Source organism: Oncorhynchus gorbuscha, linkage group LG19, assembly GCF_021184085.1.
Source record: "Oncorhynchus gorbuscha isolate QuinsamMale2020 ecotype Even-year linkage group LG19, OgorEven_v1.0, whole genome shotgun sequence".
In the NCBI taxonomy this organism is placed as follows: domain Eukaryota; kingdom Metazoa; phylum Chordata; class Actinopteri; order Salmoniformes; family Salmonidae; genus Oncorhynchus; species Oncorhynchus gorbuscha.
The window spans coordinates 75261697-75280819 of NC_060191.1; the positions used below are offsets into that span (position 1 = coordinate 75261697).

The 19123-nt window shown below is 44.4% G+C and overlaps 1 protein-coding gene across 1 annotated transcript in view; it reads right to left on the reverse strand.

Moving 5' to 3' along the window:
* Positions 1-3553: 3553 nt before the first annotated feature.
* The window catches only part of ryr1b (ryanodine receptor 1b (skeletal)), a 229908-nt gene continuing 214338 nt past the window's right edge, over positions 3554-19123 (reverse strand). Inside the window, exons 95-105 of the mRNA XM_046316567.1 lie at positions 18654-18959; positions 18127-18257; positions 17077-17253; positions 16309-16369; positions 12501-12647; positions 12064-12198; positions 10956-11112; positions 10529-10593; positions 9328-9428; positions 8859-8910; positions 3554-8099 (exon numbers count right to left, since the gene is read on the reverse strand). Of these exons, the coding sequence (XP_046172523.1) occupies positions 8004-8099; positions 8859-8910; positions 9328-9428; positions 10529-10593; positions 10956-11112; positions 12064-12198; positions 12501-12647; positions 16309-16369; positions 17077-17253; positions 18127-18257; positions 18654-18959 (1428 nt within the window). The 3' untranslated portion in view covers positions 3554-8003. The remainder of the gene's footprint in view (positions 8100-8858; positions 8911-9327; positions 9429-10528; positions 10594-10955; positions 11113-12063; positions 12199-12500; positions 12648-16308; positions 16370-17076; positions 17254-18126; positions 18258-18653; positions 18960-19123) is intronic.

Genomic DNA, 19123 nt, shown 5'->3' on the forward strand with positions numbered 1-19123 from the left:
GAGTAGGGCCAGATTGGGATAGGGCCAGATAGGGCAGGCTACTTGACTAATGATGTTGGCCAGGAACCAGAAACCAGGCTAAGTGTTATCAGTTTCACATTGTTTTCCCAACCTTATCACAGGACAGGAGGAGTGGTCCAGTCGGACAAAAGATGGTGTGTGTGTGTAAGGTGAACGGTGTGTGTGTGTGTGTGTGTTAACAAACTGTGTACACACATTTGAATGATAGTAAATGGTAGATAAGAGACGGTTGTGTACCAAAGGAGTCTCAACAGTTTGCTTTCTGTAGACAGTCTGGTCGACAACAGTTTGGAGGTCTACAACAGTTTGGGGGTCTACAACAGTTTGGTCTACAACAGTCTGGTCTACAACAGTTTGGGGGTCTACATCAGTTTGGTCTACAACAGTCTGGTCTACAACAGTTTGGGGGTCTACATCAGTCTGGTCGACAACAGTGTGGAGGTCTACAACAGTTTGGGGGTCTACAACAGTTTGGTCTACAACAGTCTGGTCTACAACAGTTTGGGGGTCTACATCAGTTTGGTCTACAACAGTCTGGAGGTCTACACCAGTCTGGAGGCCTACAACAGTCTGGAGGTCTACACCAGTCTGGAGGCCTACAACAGTCTGGAGGTCTACAACAGTCTGGAGGCCTACAACAGTCTGGAGGTCTACAACAGTCTGGAGGTCTACACCAGTCTGGTCTACAACAGTCTGGAGGCCTACAACAGTCTGGTCTACAACAGTCTGGAGGCCTACAACAGTCTGGAGGCCTACAACAGTCTGGAGGTCTACACCAGTTTGGGGGTCTACAACAGTTTGGTCTACAACAGTCTGGTCTACAACAGTCTGGAGGCCTACACCAGTCTGGAGGTCTACACCAGTCTGGAGGTCTACAACAGTCTGGAGGCCTACAACAGTCTGGAGGTCTACAACAGTCTGGAGGCCTACAACAGTCTGGAGGTCTACAACAGTCTGAGGCCTACAACAGTCTGCAGGCCTACAACAGTCTGGTCTACAACAGTCTGGTCTACAACAGTCTGGTCTACAACAGTCTGGAGGCCTACAACAGTCTGGTCTACAACAGTCTGGTCTACAACAGTCTGGAGGCCTACAACAGTCTGGAGGCCTACAACAGTCTGGTCTACAACAGTCTGGAGGCCTACAACAGTCTGGTCTACACCAGTCTGGAGGCCTACAACAGTCTGGAGGTCTACACCAGTCTGGAGGCCTACAACAGTCTGGAGGCCTACAACAGTTTGGAGGTCTTACAACAGTCTGGGGGTCTACACCAGTCTGGAGGTCTACAACAGTCTGGAGGCCTACAACAGTTTGGGGGTCTACAACAGTCTGGTCTACAACAGTCTGGTCTACAACAGTCTGGTCTACAACAGTCTGGAGGCCTACAACAGTTTGGAGGCCTACAACAGTCTGGAGGCCTACAACAGTTTGGGGGTCTACAACAGTTTGGAGGCCTACACCAGTCTGGTCTACAACAGTCTGGAGGCCTACAACAGTCTGGTCTACAACAGTCTGGTCTACAACAGTCTGGAGGTCTACAACAGTCTGGAGGTCTACAACAGTCTGGTCTACAACAGTCTGGAGGCCTACAACAGTCTGGTCTACAACAGTCTGGTCTACAACAGTCTGGAGGCCTACAACAGTCTGGAGGCCTACAACAGTCTGGTCTACAACAGTCTGGAGGCCTACAACAGTCTGGTCTACAACAGTCTGGAGGCCTACAACAGTCTGGAGGTCTACAACAGTCTGGTCTACAACAGTCTGGAGGCCTACACCAGTCTGGAGGCCTACAACAGTCTGGAGGTCTACACCAGTCTGGAGGCCTACAACAGTCTGGAGGCCTACAACAGTTTGGAGGTCTACAACAGTCTGGAGGTCTACACCAGTCTGGAGGTCTACAACAGTCTGGAGGCCTACAACAGTTTGGGGGTCTACAACAGTTTGGTCTACAACAGTCTGGTCTACAACAGTCTGGAGGTCTACAACAGTCTGGAGGCCTACACCAGTCTGGAGGCCTACAACAGTCTGGAGGTCTACAACAGTCTGGAGGTCTACAACAGTCTGGAGGCCTACAACAGTCTGGAGGTCTACAACAGTCTGGAGGTCTACAACAGTCTGGAGGTCTACACCAGTCTGGAGGTCTACAACAGTCTGGAGGTCTACACCAGTCTGGAGGCCTACACCAGTCTGGAGGTCTACACCAGTCTGGAGGTCTACAACAGTCTGGAGGCCTACAACAGTCTGGAGGCTTACAACAGTCTGGAGGCTTACAACAGACTGGTCTACACCAGAGGTCTATAGAAAGGCAATGACACAACCTCCTGCTATCACGTCAATGGGATCAGAGCTGCTATGGAGATGTCAGACTTCCTGCAGTATTGATCGTGGGCTATAACGATACTGTACGTATCCTGTGTTAGTGGAACATGGGTGTGTCCAGTGACGTTTTCTGAGTTGTTGTAATTGTTTCATCATGTAATTGCATTATTTAATGAAGATAAACCTCTGCCAAAACAGTAGTGGTGGAATAATAGGGATGGACTGAGCCTCGTGTTAGCAAATACTCAACCCTGACACCTTATAGTGCAATAGGAACACCGTGGAGTATTGCCAATGCCTCATGGTCAGGGTTGGCGTCAATTCAGAATGAAAACCCCAATTCCAATTCCTCATTTTCTTCATTGAAAAACATTGAAGAGAATTGAAATGTGAATTTCAGTGTACTTCCTTAAATTAAAATGGAATTGACCTCAATCCTGCTCTAGGTTGGATTTACTTTTGCGTCAGATAGTTGACAAGAAGTAAAAATAAAAAAACTCAATAAGTATCTCCCCTTCCTTTATCTTCTCTGTCTCATCTGCGTTGAGCTAGAAGGAGAACCTGCATTATAACTTCATTAGACGGGTGGGGGACGGAGTACTGATGTTAGCCATTAGAATCATGAATGGAATAACAGATTAATGATTGATAATAGTTAATCATTAATATAACCTAAACATAGGTCTCCCTTCTTAAAGAGAACACACCCCTGATACACACACAAATATATCACTAGCCACTTTAAACAATGCTACCTTATATAATGTTACTTACCCTACATTATTAATCTCATATGCATACGTATATACTGTACTCTATATCATCGACTGCATTCTTATGTAATACATGCATCACTAGCCACTTTAACTATGCCACTTTGTTTACATACTCATCTCATATGTATATACTGTACTCGATACCATCTACTGTATGCTGCTCTGTACCATCACTCATTCATATATCTTTATGTACATATTCTTTATCCCCTTACACTGTGTATAAGACAGTAGTTTTGGAATTGTTAGTTAGATTACTTGTTGGTTATTACTGCATTGTCGGAACTAGAAGCACAAGCATTTCGCTACACTCGCATTAACATCTGATAACCATGTGTATGTGACAAATAAAATTTGATTTTGATTTGATTTTATTTGATTTGAGAACTCACACAACACACACACACACACGCACAAAACGAGGAAGGATTTGCCAATTCATCTTAAAATAATCTGTTTGATTTATTAATCTTGTATTGAAACACAGGATTCAGTCAGGCAACAACATTCTAATAGTCAACAGGTCAACATTCCAATGGTCAACAAGTCAACATTCTAATAGTCAACAGATCAACAGGTCAACATTCCAATGGTCAACAGGTCAACATTCTAATAGTCAACAAGTCAACATTCTAATAGTCAACAGGTCAACATTCCAATGGTCAACAAGTCAACATTATAATAGTCAACAGGTCAACATTCCAATGGTCAACAGGTCAACATTACAATGGTCAACAGGTCAACATTCTAATAGTCAACAGGTCAACATTCCAATAGTCAACAGGTCAACATTCCAATGGTCAACTGGTCAACATTCCAATGGTCAACAGGTCAACATTCTAATAGTCAACAGGTCAACATTCTAATAGTCAACAGGTCAACATTCCAATGGTCAACAGGTCAACATTCCAATGGTCAACAGGTCAACATTCTAATAGTCAACAGGTCAACATTCCAATAGTCAACAGGTCAACATTCCAATGGTCAACAGGTCAACATTCCAATGGTCAACAGGTCAACATTCTAATAGTCAACAGGTCAACATTCTAATCGTCAACAAGTCAACATTCCAATAGTCAACAGATCAACAGGTCAACATTCCAATGGTCAACAGGTCAACATTCCAATAGTCAACAGGTCAACATTCCAATGGTCAAAAGGTCAAAATTCTAATAGTCAACAGGTCAACATTCCAAAGGTCAACAGGTCAACATTCTAATAGTCAACAGGTCAACCCTAATAGTCAACGAGTCAACATTCTAATAGTCAACAGGTCAACATTATAATAGTCAACGAGTCAACATTCTAATAGTCAACAGGTCAACATTCTAATAGTCAACAGGTCAACATTCTAATAGTCAACAGGTCAACCCTAATAGTCAACGAGTCAACATTCTAATAGTCAACAGATCAACAGGTCAACATTTCAATAGTCAACAGGTCAACATTTCAATAGTCAACGAGTCAACATTATAATAGTCAACAGGTCAACACTCTTATAGTCAACAGGAGTCAACAGGTCAACACTCTTATAGTCAACAGGTCAACACTCTTATAGTCAACAGGTCAACACTCTCAGTGTTCGTCTCTGTTCAGTTATCTTCTGACTGTAAACTGGCTACAGTGTTAATCTCTGTTCAGTTATCTTCTGACTGTAAACTGGCTACAGTGTTAATCTCTGTTCAGTTATCTTCTGACTGTAAACTGGCTACAGTGTTAATCTCTGTTCAGTTATCTTCTGACTGTAAACTGGCTACAGTGTTAATCTCTGTTCAGTTATCTTCTGACTGTAAACTGGCTACAGTGTTAATCTCTTTTCAGTTATCTTCTGACTGTACACTGGCTACAGTGTTCGTCTCCGTTTTAAACCTTCATCATAACAGGTAGCAGTCATATTATTCACCGTGAACAAAGTAGCGGAGAAGACCTTAAATAAAACAATACATTTATGTTATTTATTTGATGTTAACGTGTCATTTGTTAGTCCGGCCCTTCTGAGTAGCGCTGTCCTTATCGCACTACGGCCAACAAATAGAGTAAACATGAATAAATAGAATAATGACCTTTCATTGAATTAGCCCTGTTACCTGTGTGCATTAAGATGGTATAGAACACGCGTTAGCCCAGCGTCAATACGACGGGCTATAAGACCTGTCTTTAGGAGAGTTGTCTAGAAGAGATGTCTTTAGGAGAGATGTCTTTAGGAGAGATGTCTAGGAGAGATGTCTCTAGAAGAGATGTCTTTAGGAGAGATGTCTTTAGGAGAGATGTCTTTAGGAGCGATCTCTAGGAGAGATGTCTTTAGGAGAGATGTCTCTAGGAGAGATGTCTTTAGGAGAGATGTCTCTAGGAGAGATGTCTTTAGGAGAGATGTCTAGGAGAGATGTTTTTAGGAGAGATGTCTTTAGGAGAGATGTCTTTAGGAGAGATGTCTTTAGGAGAGATGTCTTTAGGAGAGATGTCTTTAGGAGAGATGTCTTTAGGAGAGATGTCTTTAGGAGAGATGTCTAGGAGAGATGTCTTTAGGAGAGATGTCTCTAGGAGAGATGTCTTTAGGAGAGATGTCTCTAGGAGAGATGTTTTTAGGAGAGATGTCTTTAGGAGAGATGTCTTTAGGAGAGATGTCTTTAGGAGAGATGTCTTTAGGAGAGATGTCTTTAGGAGAGATGTCTAGGAGGGATGTCTTTAGGAGAGATGTCTTTAGGAGAGATGTCTTTAGGAGAGTTGTCTAGGAGAGATGTCTTTAGGAGAGATGTCTTTAGGAGAGATGTCTTTAGTAGAGATGTCTAGGAGAGATGTCTTTAGGAGAGATGTCTCTAGGAGAGTTGTTGTTAGGAGAGATGTCTTTAGGAGAGATGTCTCTAGTAGAGATGTCTAGGAGAGTTGTCTAGGAGAGATGTCTCTAGTAGAGTTGTCTAGGAGAGTTGTCTAGGAGAGATGTCTTTAGTAGAGATGTCTAGGAGAGTTGTCTTTAGGAGAGATGTCTCTAGGAGAGATGTCTTTAGGAGAGTTGTCTCTAGTCGAGATGTCAAGGAGAGTTGTCTTTAGGAGAGATGTCTCTAGTAGAGATGTCTAGGAGAGATGTCTAGGAGAGATGTCTTTAGGAGAGATGTCTCTAGTAGAGATGTCTAGGAGAGATGTCTAGGAGAGATGTCTCTAGGAGAGATGTCTAGGAGAGATGTCTTTAGGAGAGATGTCTTTAGGAGAGATGTCTTTAGGAGAGATGTCTTTAGGAGAGATGTCTCTAGGAGAGATGTCTTTAGGAGAGATGTCTAGGAGAGATGTCTAGGAGAGATGTCTAGGAGAGATGTCTTTAGGAGAGATGTCTAGGAGAGATGTCTTTAGGAGAGATGTCTTTAGGAGAGATGTCTCTAGGAGAGATGTCTTTAGGAGAGATGTCTTTAGGAGAGATGTCTCTCGGAGAGATGTCTAGGAGAGATGTCTAGGAGAGATGTCTCTAGGAGAGATGTCTTTGGGAGAGATGTCTAGGAGAGATGTCTAGGAGAGATGTCTTTAGGAGAGATGTCTAGGAGAGATGTCTTTAGGAGAGATGTCTTTAGGAGAGTTGTCTCTAGGAGAGATGTCTAGGAGAGATGTCTGTAGGAGAGATGTCTTTAGGAGAGATGTCTTTAGGAGAGTTGTCTTTAGGAGAGATGTCTTTAGGAGAGATGTCTTTAGTAGAGATGTCTAGCAGAGATGTCTTTAGGAGAGATGTCTAGGAGAGTTGTCTTTAGGAGAGATGTCTAGCAGAGATGTCTTTAGGAGAGATGTCTAGCAGAGATGTCTTTAGTAGTGGTCTGTGGTAGCCAATAGGAACACTGTGTGGTCTGTGATAACCAATAAGAACACTGTGTGGTCTGTGATAGACAATAGGAACACTGTGTGGTCTGTGATAACCAATAAGAACACTGTGTGGTCTGTGATAACCAATAAGAACACTGTGTGGTCTGTGATAGCCAATAAGAACACTGTGTGGTCTGTGATAACCAATAAGAACACTGTGTGGTCTGTATCAGCCACTAGGATCTCTACATCAGATCACACAGGTCACAGACAGGAAGGGACACATCGTAAGACTTCAGAGTGCAAAAACAGGGTTTGTCTAAAGTCATCATATTGTCCTGTAAGGATCAGACAACCTGCCTCTGACCTGTTTACTCCAGAGTGACTGCTAATGTCCAGATCAACATCAGTTATATAATCTCTAGAGAGAGGAAAAAAGAGAGTGAGGAGAGACCTGGGGTGTGTGACTGCTCCCTAGTGGACAGAAGAGGCACTGCTATGAAATGCTCTCACCCTCACTGATCATTAATCAAGCAGTGGGAGAAATACACCAACAAATTACAGAAATAGCTCATTTAAAGGCATACACAAAAATCAAGACATTCTTACACGAGGACATTTATACAATCTCAAACAAGAGCGATTATAATAATATTGAAGGAAAAGAGCACTACTTAAGACATTAAAGCACGTTTGTTTACCATGAGAGTTAGGCACTATGCTGTATTCAGCTCTACAGAAACACACACTGACAGAGAGGCAGCGCTGTGTGTGTGTATGTGTGTGTGTGGGTGTGTGTGTTTGAATTCAGTCAAGACAGCATATCTATATTTCACACAGAAAAAGGCCATGAAGTGTATTTACAGGGTTAAAAGCCCTTGGGACTCTTCATCTCCTCATCTTATTCAGTCTATCAGAATATTGCTGCAGGCGTGTCAAGACAGGAGATCACAGAGAAATATGACACAGAAACAACCCTTCAAACCCACATCTATTCCCTAATACCTTCTAATACCTTCTATATTTCCTTAACTTTCTCATTCTCTCTCTCTCCCTCTCTCTCTCCCTCTCTCTCTCCCACCCAGATAGACAGGATTTATCCCACTAGGCCAGCTGATCCTCATACGTCTTCCTGAAACAGTCTCCAGCAGGGAAGAAGTCCCAGCATCTCTCTTGATACATCTTCCACACATACGACTCCTGTTGTAGGGAGAGAGAGAAAGAGAGAGAGGGAGTGAGGGAGTGAGGGAGAGGAGGACAGGGAGGGAGGGAGAGAGAGAAAGAGTGAGAGAAGGAGTGAGGGAGTGAGTGAGAGAAGGAGTGAGTGAGTGAGTGAGTGAGTGAGTGAGTGAGTGAGTGAGTGAGTGAGGGAGGGAGGGAGTGAGGGAGGGGGGGGGGGGGGGGGGGGAGGGAGGGAGAGAGAGGAGGACAGGGAGCGAGGGAGGGAGGGAGGGAGGGAGGGAGGGAGGGAGGGAGAGGGAGGGAGGGAGGGAGGGAGGGAGGGGAGGGAGGGAGGGAGGGAGGGAGGGAGGGGGAGGGAGGGAGGGAGGGAGGGAGGGAGGGAGGGAGGGAGGGGAGGGAGGGAGGGAGGGAGGGAGGGAGGGAGGGAGGGAGGGAGGGAGAGAGAGGAGGACAGGGAGCGAGGGAGGGAGGGAGGGAGGGAGGGAGGGAGGGAGGGAGGGAGGGAGGGAGGGAGGGAGGGAGGGAGGGAGGGAGGGAGGGAGGGAGGGAGGGAGGGAGGGGGAGGGAGGGAGGGAGGGAAAAAAGAAAGATGATAAATGGAGACAGGAAGTGTTTACAGACAGACAGACAGACAGACAGACAGACAGACAGACAGACAGACAGACAGACAGACAGACAGACAGACAGACAGACAGACAGACAGACAGACAGACAGACAGACAGACAGACAGACAGACAGACAGACAGACAGACAGACAGACAGACAGACAGACAGACCTGTCCTGTGTGCTCCGTTTCATCTTTATTGATTAGGTACATCAGGAAGAACCTGCAGGGAGAGGAGAGGAGAGGAGAGGAGAGAAGAGAAGAGAGAGAAGAGAAGAGAAGAGAAGAGAAGAGAAGAGAAGAGAAGAGAAGAGAAGAGAAGAGAAGAGAGGAGAGGAGAGGAGAGGAGAGGAGAGGAGAGGAGAGGAGAGGAGAGAGGAGGAGAGGAGAGGAGAGAGGAGAGGAGAGAGAGGAGAGGAGAAGAGAAGAGAGAGAGAGAGAGAGAAGAGAGGAGAGGAGAGGAGAGGAGAGGAGAGAAGAGAGGAGAGGAGAGGAGAGGAGAGGAGAGGAGAGGAGAGGAGAGGAGAGGAGAGGAGAGGAGAGGAGAGGAGAGGAGAGGAGAGGAGAGGAGGCGGGTGTCAGAATGTGACACGAGTCTGAATGAGTCGGCTCTTCTTCACACATAGGTACTGTAACTTACATATAGTTGGCTAAGTTATGCTCTTCCAAGGTGTGCGTTTCGAAGCCATGAGGAGTTGTATCAAAGTAGTCGCTACCGATACCACAGATGAAGCACTGCGTCTGTAGGAGGAGGAATCGGTTTAATAAAGAAATTATGAATAAAATAGTTCAATGTTTTCCCCTCATGCTGACAACCATTAGTCCAATCTCCTACAGTACTAGCACACTGTCCAGCCATCTGTCCCTACAGCTGATCGTACCAGCCATCTATTCTAACATCTGATCGTACCAGCCATCTGTCCTAACATCTGATCGTACCAGCCATCTGTTCTAACATCTGATAGTACCAGCCATCTATTCTAACATCTGATAGTACCAGCCATCTATTCTAACATCTGATCGTACCAGCCATCTGTTCTAACATCTGATCGTACCAGCCATCTATTCTAACATCTGATCGTACCAGCCACCTATTCTAACATCTGATAGTACCAGCCATCTGTTCTAACATCTGATAGTACCAGCCATCTATTCTAACATCTGATAGTACCAGCCATCTGTTCTAACATCTGATCGTACCAGCCATCTATTCTAACATCTGATCGTACCAGCCATCTATTCTAACATCTGATCGTACCAGCCATCTGTTCTAACATCTGATCGTACCAGCCATCTATTCTAACATCTGATCGTACCAGCCACTATTCTAACATCTGATAGTACCAGCCATCTGTTCTAACATCTGATAGTACCAGCCATCTGTTCTAACATCTAATCGTACCAGCCATGTGATCTAACATCTGATCGTACCAGCCATCTGTTCTAACATCTGATAGTACCAGCCATCTATTCTAACATCTGATCGTACCAGCCATGTGATCTAACATCTGATCGTACCAGCCATGTGATCTAACATCTGATCGTACCAGCCATCTATTCTAACATCTGATCGTACCAGCCATGTGATCTAACATCTGATCGTACCAGCCATCTATTCTAACATCTGATCGTACCAGCCATGTCTAACATCTGATACCTCCATCTTTCTAACATCTGATCGTACCAGCCATGCTAACATCTGATTGGTCTCTCAGCTACCAGCCAAATGCATCAATGATCAGACCTGCAACACACATCTGATCACACAGCCATCTATTCTAACATCTGCTCGTACCAGCCATCTATTCTAACATCTGATCGTACCAGCCATGTGATCTTACCTCCATGTTCTCTCTGACCTGCTCTTGTTGGTCTCTCAGCTCGCCAAATGCATCAATGATCAGACCTGCAACACACACACACACACACACACACACACACACACACACACACACACACACACACACACACACACACACACACACACACACACACACACACACACACACACACCAGACCATAAAACACATAGGTCCAGAACAGTGCAATCAAACATGATGTAGTCCGCTGGTGGTATCGGAATAGGATACTTTCCCAAAGTTACACATTTTTAAATCATTCCCGTTAGAGGATTCCCAGTTGGAAGAATCCTTCTCTGCTTACTCCTTCCTTATTCCCGAGAATCCTCCAACGGGGGAAAAGGTTTTTCCAGAATTACGCAACACTTTATTTATATTTGGAGACGGAGAAGTGGAAATGGATGAATACCCTGGATGATAGCCAGCAGGATGACGATTACGAAGAAGAAGAAGGTGATGTCGAAGACGACACGGTAGAGCTCGTACTCATCGCCCGCCGGGTCCTCGATCTCGTCTCCTATACCCCCGCCGGCACGCACACCCACGTACATGTGGAACAGGTAACACTGACAGACAGAGAGAGGGAGGTGGAAAGAAGGTGGTGGAGGGAGGGAGGTAGGGAGGGAGGGAGGTGGGGTGGGTGGGTGGGTGGGGGGAGGGAGGGAGGTGGGGTGGGTGGGTGGGGGAGGGAGGGAGGGAGGGAGAAGGCGGTGGAGGGAGGGAGGTTGAAAGAAGGCAGTGGAGGGAGGGAGGGAGGTAGGGAGGGAGGGAGGGAGGGAGGGAGGGAGGGAGGGAGGGAGGGAGGGAGGTAGGTAGGGAGGGAGGGAGGGAGGGGAGGTAGAAAGAAGGCAGTGGAGGTAGGGAGGGAGGGAGGGAGGGAGGGAGGAAGGCAGGGAGGGAGGGAGGGAGGGAGGGAGGGAGGGAGGGAGGTAGGGGGAGGGAGGGAGGGAGGGAGGGAGGTAGAAAGAAGGCAGTGGAGGTAGGGAGGGAGGGAGGGAGGGAGGGAGGGAGGTAGGGAGGGAGGGAGGGAGGGAGGGAGGGAGGGGGAGGGAGGGAGGGAGGGAGGGAGGGAGGTAGGTAGGTAGGTAGGTAGGTAGGTAGGTAGGTAGGTAGGTAGGTAGGTAGGTAGGTAGGTAGGTAGGTAGGGAGGGAGGGAGGTAGGTAGGGAGGGAGGGAGGTAGGGAGGGAGGGAGGTAGAAAGAAGGCAGTGGAGGGAGGGAAGGAGGGAGGGAGGTAGGTAGGGAGGGAGGGAGGTAGGGAGGGAGGGAGGTAGAAAGAAGGCAGTGGAGGTAGGGAGGGAGGGAGGGAGGGAGGTTGAAAGAAGGCAGTGGAGGTAGGGAGGGAGGGAGGGAGGGTGGTTGAAAGAAGGCAGTGGAGGGAGGGAGGGAGGGAGGGAGTTTGAAAGTCAGTAACTCACACATTTAAAAAAAACGCTGCGCCACTCGGGAGCCCATAACGTTTGGAGTACGATAGTTTCAGGCAATATCGCCAGTAAAGATACAGGAGATTTGACTCACGGTCATCATGTCATCACACTTCATGTCCGGTTCATCCTCGTCCTCGCTCATGTTGTAGAACTTCCTGAAGAAGTTGAATGCCACGACGGTGTAAAGATACACCACCACAGCCAGTAGACCCACCGTCATCATCAGCTACAGAAGGAGAGAGAGATATCGGGAGGAGGAGGAGGAGGCACTACAGTTAGATCTAGTTCATTTGACTGGGCGGGTACCCGATCGAGCACACAGCCAGTAGACCCACAGTCATCATCAGCTACAGAAGGAGAGAGAGATATCGGGAGGAGCAGGAGGAGGAGGAGCAGGAGGCACCACAGTTAGATCTAGATTATATATTCACACTCATTGGGTTCTGATGGGAGAAACTACATTTGACTGGGCGGGTACCCGATCGAGCACACAGCCATGCAATCTCCATAGACTAAACATGTGGGTACCTGTTTGCCGTTGTGTGTGACGGAGGAGAGGATGGTGCGCAAATCTTTGACACCGACGGCGATGTCCATCAAGTGACAGGCGAAGAAGAAGTTGTTGAAGTGGCCCAGCAGAGACATGACCATGTACCAGACTAGATAGAGGAACGTCTAGAAGAAGGGGCAATATCAGTATTAGAGTTGCAAAGCTACCGCTACTTTACCATGTGAAATTTAATCTGCCTTAATAACAAACATTTATGCCATCTGTAAATATAAATACAATTATTAAATGACGAGCATAGTTGGTTTAGCCTCAGAAAAGCCAGCAAACTTCGCACTACACATGATTGGCTGAGATAATGAGTGGGCTGGACTTAACGAGAGATCAGTTCGGTCTGCCATGTAGCACACTTCTGATTGGCTGAGATAATGAGTGGGCTGGACATAACGAGAGATCAGTTCGGTCTGCCATGTAGCACACTTCTGATTGGCTGAGATAATGAGTGGGCTGGACATAACGAGAGATGAGTTCGGTCTGCCATGTAGCACACTTCTGATTGGCTGAGATAATGAGTGGGCTGGACATAACGAGAGATGAGTTCGGTCTGCCATGTAGCACACTTCTGATTGGCTGAGATAATGAGTGGGCTGGACATAACGAGAGATGAGTTCGGCAGAGATAATGTGTATAATGAGCTGGTCAGTATGTGTAGGTAATCCTTTCTAAGCATGTCTTTTTTGAAAGATAACACGTAATAGAACTGCATGAGTGTTGCTCTCCACTTTCTAGAGGACCGAGTTTTGAAATAAGTGGAATTAGAAAGCTAAGGAGATAGAGACGATTCTGGGGTTTGATTGCAAATATGCAGAAGGAGTCAAATGTCCATCCATGTATAAAGTTAAGATAGCTAGCTACATTTTCAGATATTACATGTTTCTAATTTTGTCAGAAAGTAATTTTCATTTCAAGTTAAAGTGTACCGATAGCTAGCTAACTAACGTTAGCCGGCTGGCTCGCTAGCTAACGTTATGTGTATGATCTGTGTAGTTATATTATTTGTATCTCAGAGCCGTTTGCATTGATAGTTATAGCCTGATGTTAGCTAGCTAATATTGAACCTGGTTGGTTAGCTATCTGCTGATTCATGCAGTAATGTCATGAGTTGGGATTATGGTTCACTGTTTAGCTAGCTACATGTCTAAACAAAAGACTCCACTATGCAATTATGCAACTATTTCAATAGACTGTTAATGATGTCACTGTGACAACTGTCGAAAGACTTAGCTGGTAAATTCGCTTTTTGTGACCCTCAGGTAGCCATAGTAACCCTCAGGTAGCCATAGTAACCCTCAGGTAGCCATAGTAACCCTCAGGTAGCCATAGTAACCCTCAGGTAGCCATAGTAACCCTCCGGTAGCTTTGGGTTAAACCAACATCTACTCCGATTTCAGAGCACTCTCATCTGAGTGTGTCAGAGCGCAGAATAACTGATTAATTGACAAACGCTCAACACCCGTTGAATATGGTGTCAGTAAACGTCGGGCAAAAAAAGCACAGTTACAGTCACCAACACTCTAACATAAAAACAGCCCAACCAGCTTTGCTAGGACAAGTAAAATGGTCAGAATGAGCTGTTCTCTCATTTATGTCTGGAAGTAGCTAGCAAGATAGCTAACGTTAGCCAGTTAGCTTGAGTGCTTGACTGCTGTTGTTAGGTCAGAACGCTCAGATCAACCTTGGCCACAGCATCCAGTGTGCGCACTGAACGCTCCGAGAGCAAAATGCTGAGTTTACGAACGGACAATCTGACAACTCTCTGAGTTTACGAACGTCCAGAGCACACTCTGAGCACACACTGGCACTCCAGATGAAATTTACGAACACACCCGTAGTATGAAACAGCCTTTAGTCTTGAAATCTTTGGTTGTTTAGTACACTACCGTACTCACTCTGTTTAGCACATGGCCTCACATGTGAACCCTTAAAGATATGGGTGGGGCTAAGGCTTAAGAGGGTGTGAACGATGCTGAATGTGTGTAGACAAAGAAGAGCTCTCCAGTAGGTGTACCAAAACATTCAAGGGACATTTTCTCAAAGTGAGGTCACAAGTTTATCAACTTTCAAAGCAGAATTACTTTCCCATTGTTCCTCAACTGTAGTGTATGATATACCATTGTCTAGCTCTGCATCTCTACTTTTATATAATGTAAGAAACACAATTTTCAAATTTTGCTACATAAGACCAAATCAAGCCGGTCGGTCACATATAACATATATTTCATAAACCCTGATATTAAACACCAATGGTTTCACTAAATGGATGGTTTGAATTTAGGATCATGTATTACAGCTTTGTCAATCTATTTTTTTTATTTGAAAATCATCTTATTGCATTGTTTCATATATTTTACATCTGATAAGGCCACACAGATGACCAGAGTTAATTACAGACACCTGTACAAATCTGAAGTACCAAAAACGGCCACTAGATGTCGTATTGTGACAGATTACATCAAATCCTTGAAAGATACCAAAATTCTGGTAGTTTACTGTTAACCTTTTGTGACTAGGGGGCAATATTTTCATTTTTGGAGAAAAAAAACGTTCCCGTAGTAAACAGGATATTTTGTCAGGACAAGATGCTAGAATATGCATATAATTGACAGCTTAGGATAGAAAACACTCTAAAGTTTCCAAAACTGTATTTTTTTTGTCTGTGAGTATAACAGAACTGATGTTGCAGGCGAAAGCCTGAGAAAAATCCAATCCGAAAGTGCCTCATGTTTTGAAAGCTCTGCGTTCCAATGCGTCCCTATTGAGCAGTGAATGGGCTATCAACCAGATTACTCTTTCTCCATATTCCCCAAGGTGTCTACAGCATTGTGACATTTTTTTAACGCATTTATGCTGAAGAATACCCGTAGGCGGCTACATTGCGCAAGTGGTCACCTGATGCTCCCAGAGAGATTCTCGTGTAAAATACAGAGGTAGCCATTACTCCAATCGGTCCTACTGAAAAACGAATTGTCCCGATGGATATATTTTCGAATAGATATTTGAAAAACACCTTGAGGATTGATTATAAACAACGTTTGCCATGTTTCTGTCGATATAATGGAGCTACTTTGGAATATTTTTCGCCGTTATAGTGGCTGCAATTTCCGGGCGATTTCTTAGCCAAACGTGAAGACCAAACGGAGCTATTTCGCCTACAAAAATAATATTTTTGGAAAAAAGGAACATTTGCTATCTAACTGAGTGTCTCGTGAGTGAAAACATCCGAAGCTCATCAAAGGTAAATTATTTAATTTGATTGCTTTTCTTATTTCCGTGACCAAGTTACCTGCTGCTAGCTGGACAAAATGCTATACTAGGCTATCGATAAACTTACACAAATGCTTGTCTAGTTTTGGCTGTAAAGCATATTTAGAAAATCTGAGATGACAGGGTGATTAACAAAAGGCTAAGCTGTGTCTCAATATATTTCACTTGTGATTTTCATGAATAGGAACATTTTCTAGTAATATTTATGTTCGTTGCGTTATGCTAATTAGTGTCAGATGATGACAACGGTCCTGTTCACGGGATGGGGTTTCACTAGAGGTTAAACTTCAAAAGTTTCCAGTAATATACCCTCCCGTTACAACCATAATCAGTATCATAGGATCAGTACTACTACAGCAATACTGCAGTACTACAGCAATACTACTATAACAATACTACAGAGAGAGAAATGGCCAAGTACCACACTAGATACAGGAATGTCTAGAAAACTCCACATTCACTGGACTTGTTACAATACTACAGCATGGTCCAGTATTGACTTACGTTGTCAGTGAAGACCACCCCGAACTTCCAAATCTGGTATTTGATATCAATGGAGATAATCCTATGGAGAAAACAACATGTTTACTTCCCAGAAAACACATAACTACCACATAACTACCAAACACACAAACACACAACTACCAAACACACAAACACACAACTACCAAACACACAAACACACAACTACCAAACACACAACTACCAAACACACAACTACCACACACACAAACACACAACTACCAAACACACAAACACACAACTACCAAACACACAACTACCAAACACACAAACACACAACTACCAAACACACAACTACCAAACACACAACTACCACACACACAAACACACAACTACCAAACACACAAACACACAACTACCAAACACACAAACACACAACTACCAAACACACAAACACACAACTACCAAACACACAAACACACAACTACCAAACACACAACTACCAAACACACAAACACACAACTACCAAACACACAAACACGCAACTACCAAACACGCAACTACCAAACACGCAACTACCAAACACGCAACTACCACACACACAACTACCAAACACGCAAACACACAACTACCACATAACTACCTCACAAAGCTGTCTCGATGTTGACTTCAGATTGTGCCATCTTACAAGTTGTACCAGTTGTATGTGTTGTACATTGCTTGTTTGTTGTGCAAATGATTTACTAGTGAATTTGTATAATGTACTGCATGCTTTCTGCAGATCAGTGTGGGGGGGGGGGGGTTACGTACCAGCTTAACATGCCACTTTCTGGTTCGGGTTTCTTCTCTTGTGTCATGGCGCTGACATCTAGAGAGGCCAGGTCCATCCCAAGCAGCTCTGCGATCCTCTCCCTACCGTATATGTCTCCGTACTTAGCAAGCACCTTTGTCTTCACAAACTTGTCCCAGTAGTTGTTAGGGAATGACCTGTGTGGAAAAGAAACATACTTTGAGAGAAATGTCAGGGTTGGAAGATGGGTGTATCAATGCTATCTGTTTATTCCTTTTTATATTCTCATTGAATCTAAAAAAGAGATGGGTGGTGTTTTTTTTTTTTTACAATCACAAATAAAAGAGGTATTAGAGGACAGCCTTGTCTGGTTCCACTTTAACTCACTAACCGATGTAACAATGAGTACGATTACATGCACACAATAATAAAATGTTTGTGAATAGTCAGAGACATTTAATAGTTCGATTTCAATGTTTACATATTTTACAGGAAGAATGACTTCCTGTTTACATGGACACATCTAAAATCACGCTACGTGATGGAATATTGATAAATGCAGGAAAATCAGCAATACAATTACAAATTTTACCATGTTATTTTTGGGAAACGTATTTGGTTCTGGGTTTGGACATATCACGTTTGTACGTGAAAACTAATTCTAAGATGCGTACTGTACTTTTTCTGAACTCCTCTTCATTTGCGCATAAGATGAAGGCTTGCACTGCTAATGAGTAGATGAAATACACCGCTGGAATTCTGATGAACCTGTTTACATGTTATTAATAATTTGAACCTGTTTACATGTTATTAATAATTTGAAAGATTTCTCCGGAAAAAAACCAACGGTTTTAATTTTCGTATGCTTACTTCAACAATGACCTTACACACCGATTAGGATAAGCAGAGTAAAGTGTTTACATGACTAATGCCATACTCGGCTACTGCCATAATCAGTTTAATATTGGTTTATTAGTGTGCATGTTAACATACTCAGTGTCTTTCACCTGACTAGATAACTGATCCAAGGGTTAGGATTTAAGTCAGATTCGGGGTTAGAAGAGTCTTACGGGGTGTTGAGCACCAGTCGGTCCCACTGTCCCTTGATGTCATCGTCTTCTGGTTGCTCGGTGACATAGAGACCATCAAACTCCAGCTTCCTAGCCAGCTCCTTTTCCCTCTTAAAGATGACCAGAGGAACCTGAAGGAAGACACACGCAATCAGTAGCTGCTTCTCCCGTGTGTGTGTGTGTGTGTGTGTGTGTGTGTGTGTGTGTGTGTGTGTGTGTGTGTGTGTGTGTGTGTGTGTGTGTGTGTGTGTGTGTGTGTGTGTGTGTGTGTGTGTGTGTGTGTGTGTGTGTGTGTGTGTTCGTGTGTGTTCGTGTGTGTGTGTGTGTGTGTGTGTGTGTGTGTGTGTGTGTGTGTGTGTGTGTGTGTGTGTGTGTGTGTGTGTGTGTGTGTGTGTGTGTGTGTGTGTGTGTGTGTGTGTGTGTGTGTGTGTGTGTGTGTGTGTGTGTGTGTGTGTGTGTGTGTGTGTGTGTGTGTGTGTGTGTGTGTGTGTGTGTGTGTGTGTGTGTGTGTGTGTAGAACCCTGTACCTTGAGGCAGTTGTATCCAATGATACAGAGGAAAGCGATGACAGTGTGTATGATGGCCAGCATGGACAAACAGGGCTGCATGTAGCCTGTACTCTCCTCCAAGTAGAAAAAAAATGGTCCTTCCTCCTCATCATCATCATCGCCACCGTCATCATCACCACCATCGTCAAATGGATCAATCCCAGAACCGCCCTCATCCACAGCTCCGGAACCCTCGAACAACCCAGAACCCTCGAACGCGGCGGATCCCTCAAACAGGGCGGAGCCCTCAATGTCTTCTGACCCCTCCTCTACATCATATCCAACCTTGTAAAACAGGAAGATTAGGTGAGTATAATATCATGTTATTAAATATTATATTATTATATATTCTATATTCCACACTATATTCTATTATTCTATATTCTATATATTTTTTATTCTATATTATATTATTATACATTATATTCTATTATTCTATATTATATTAT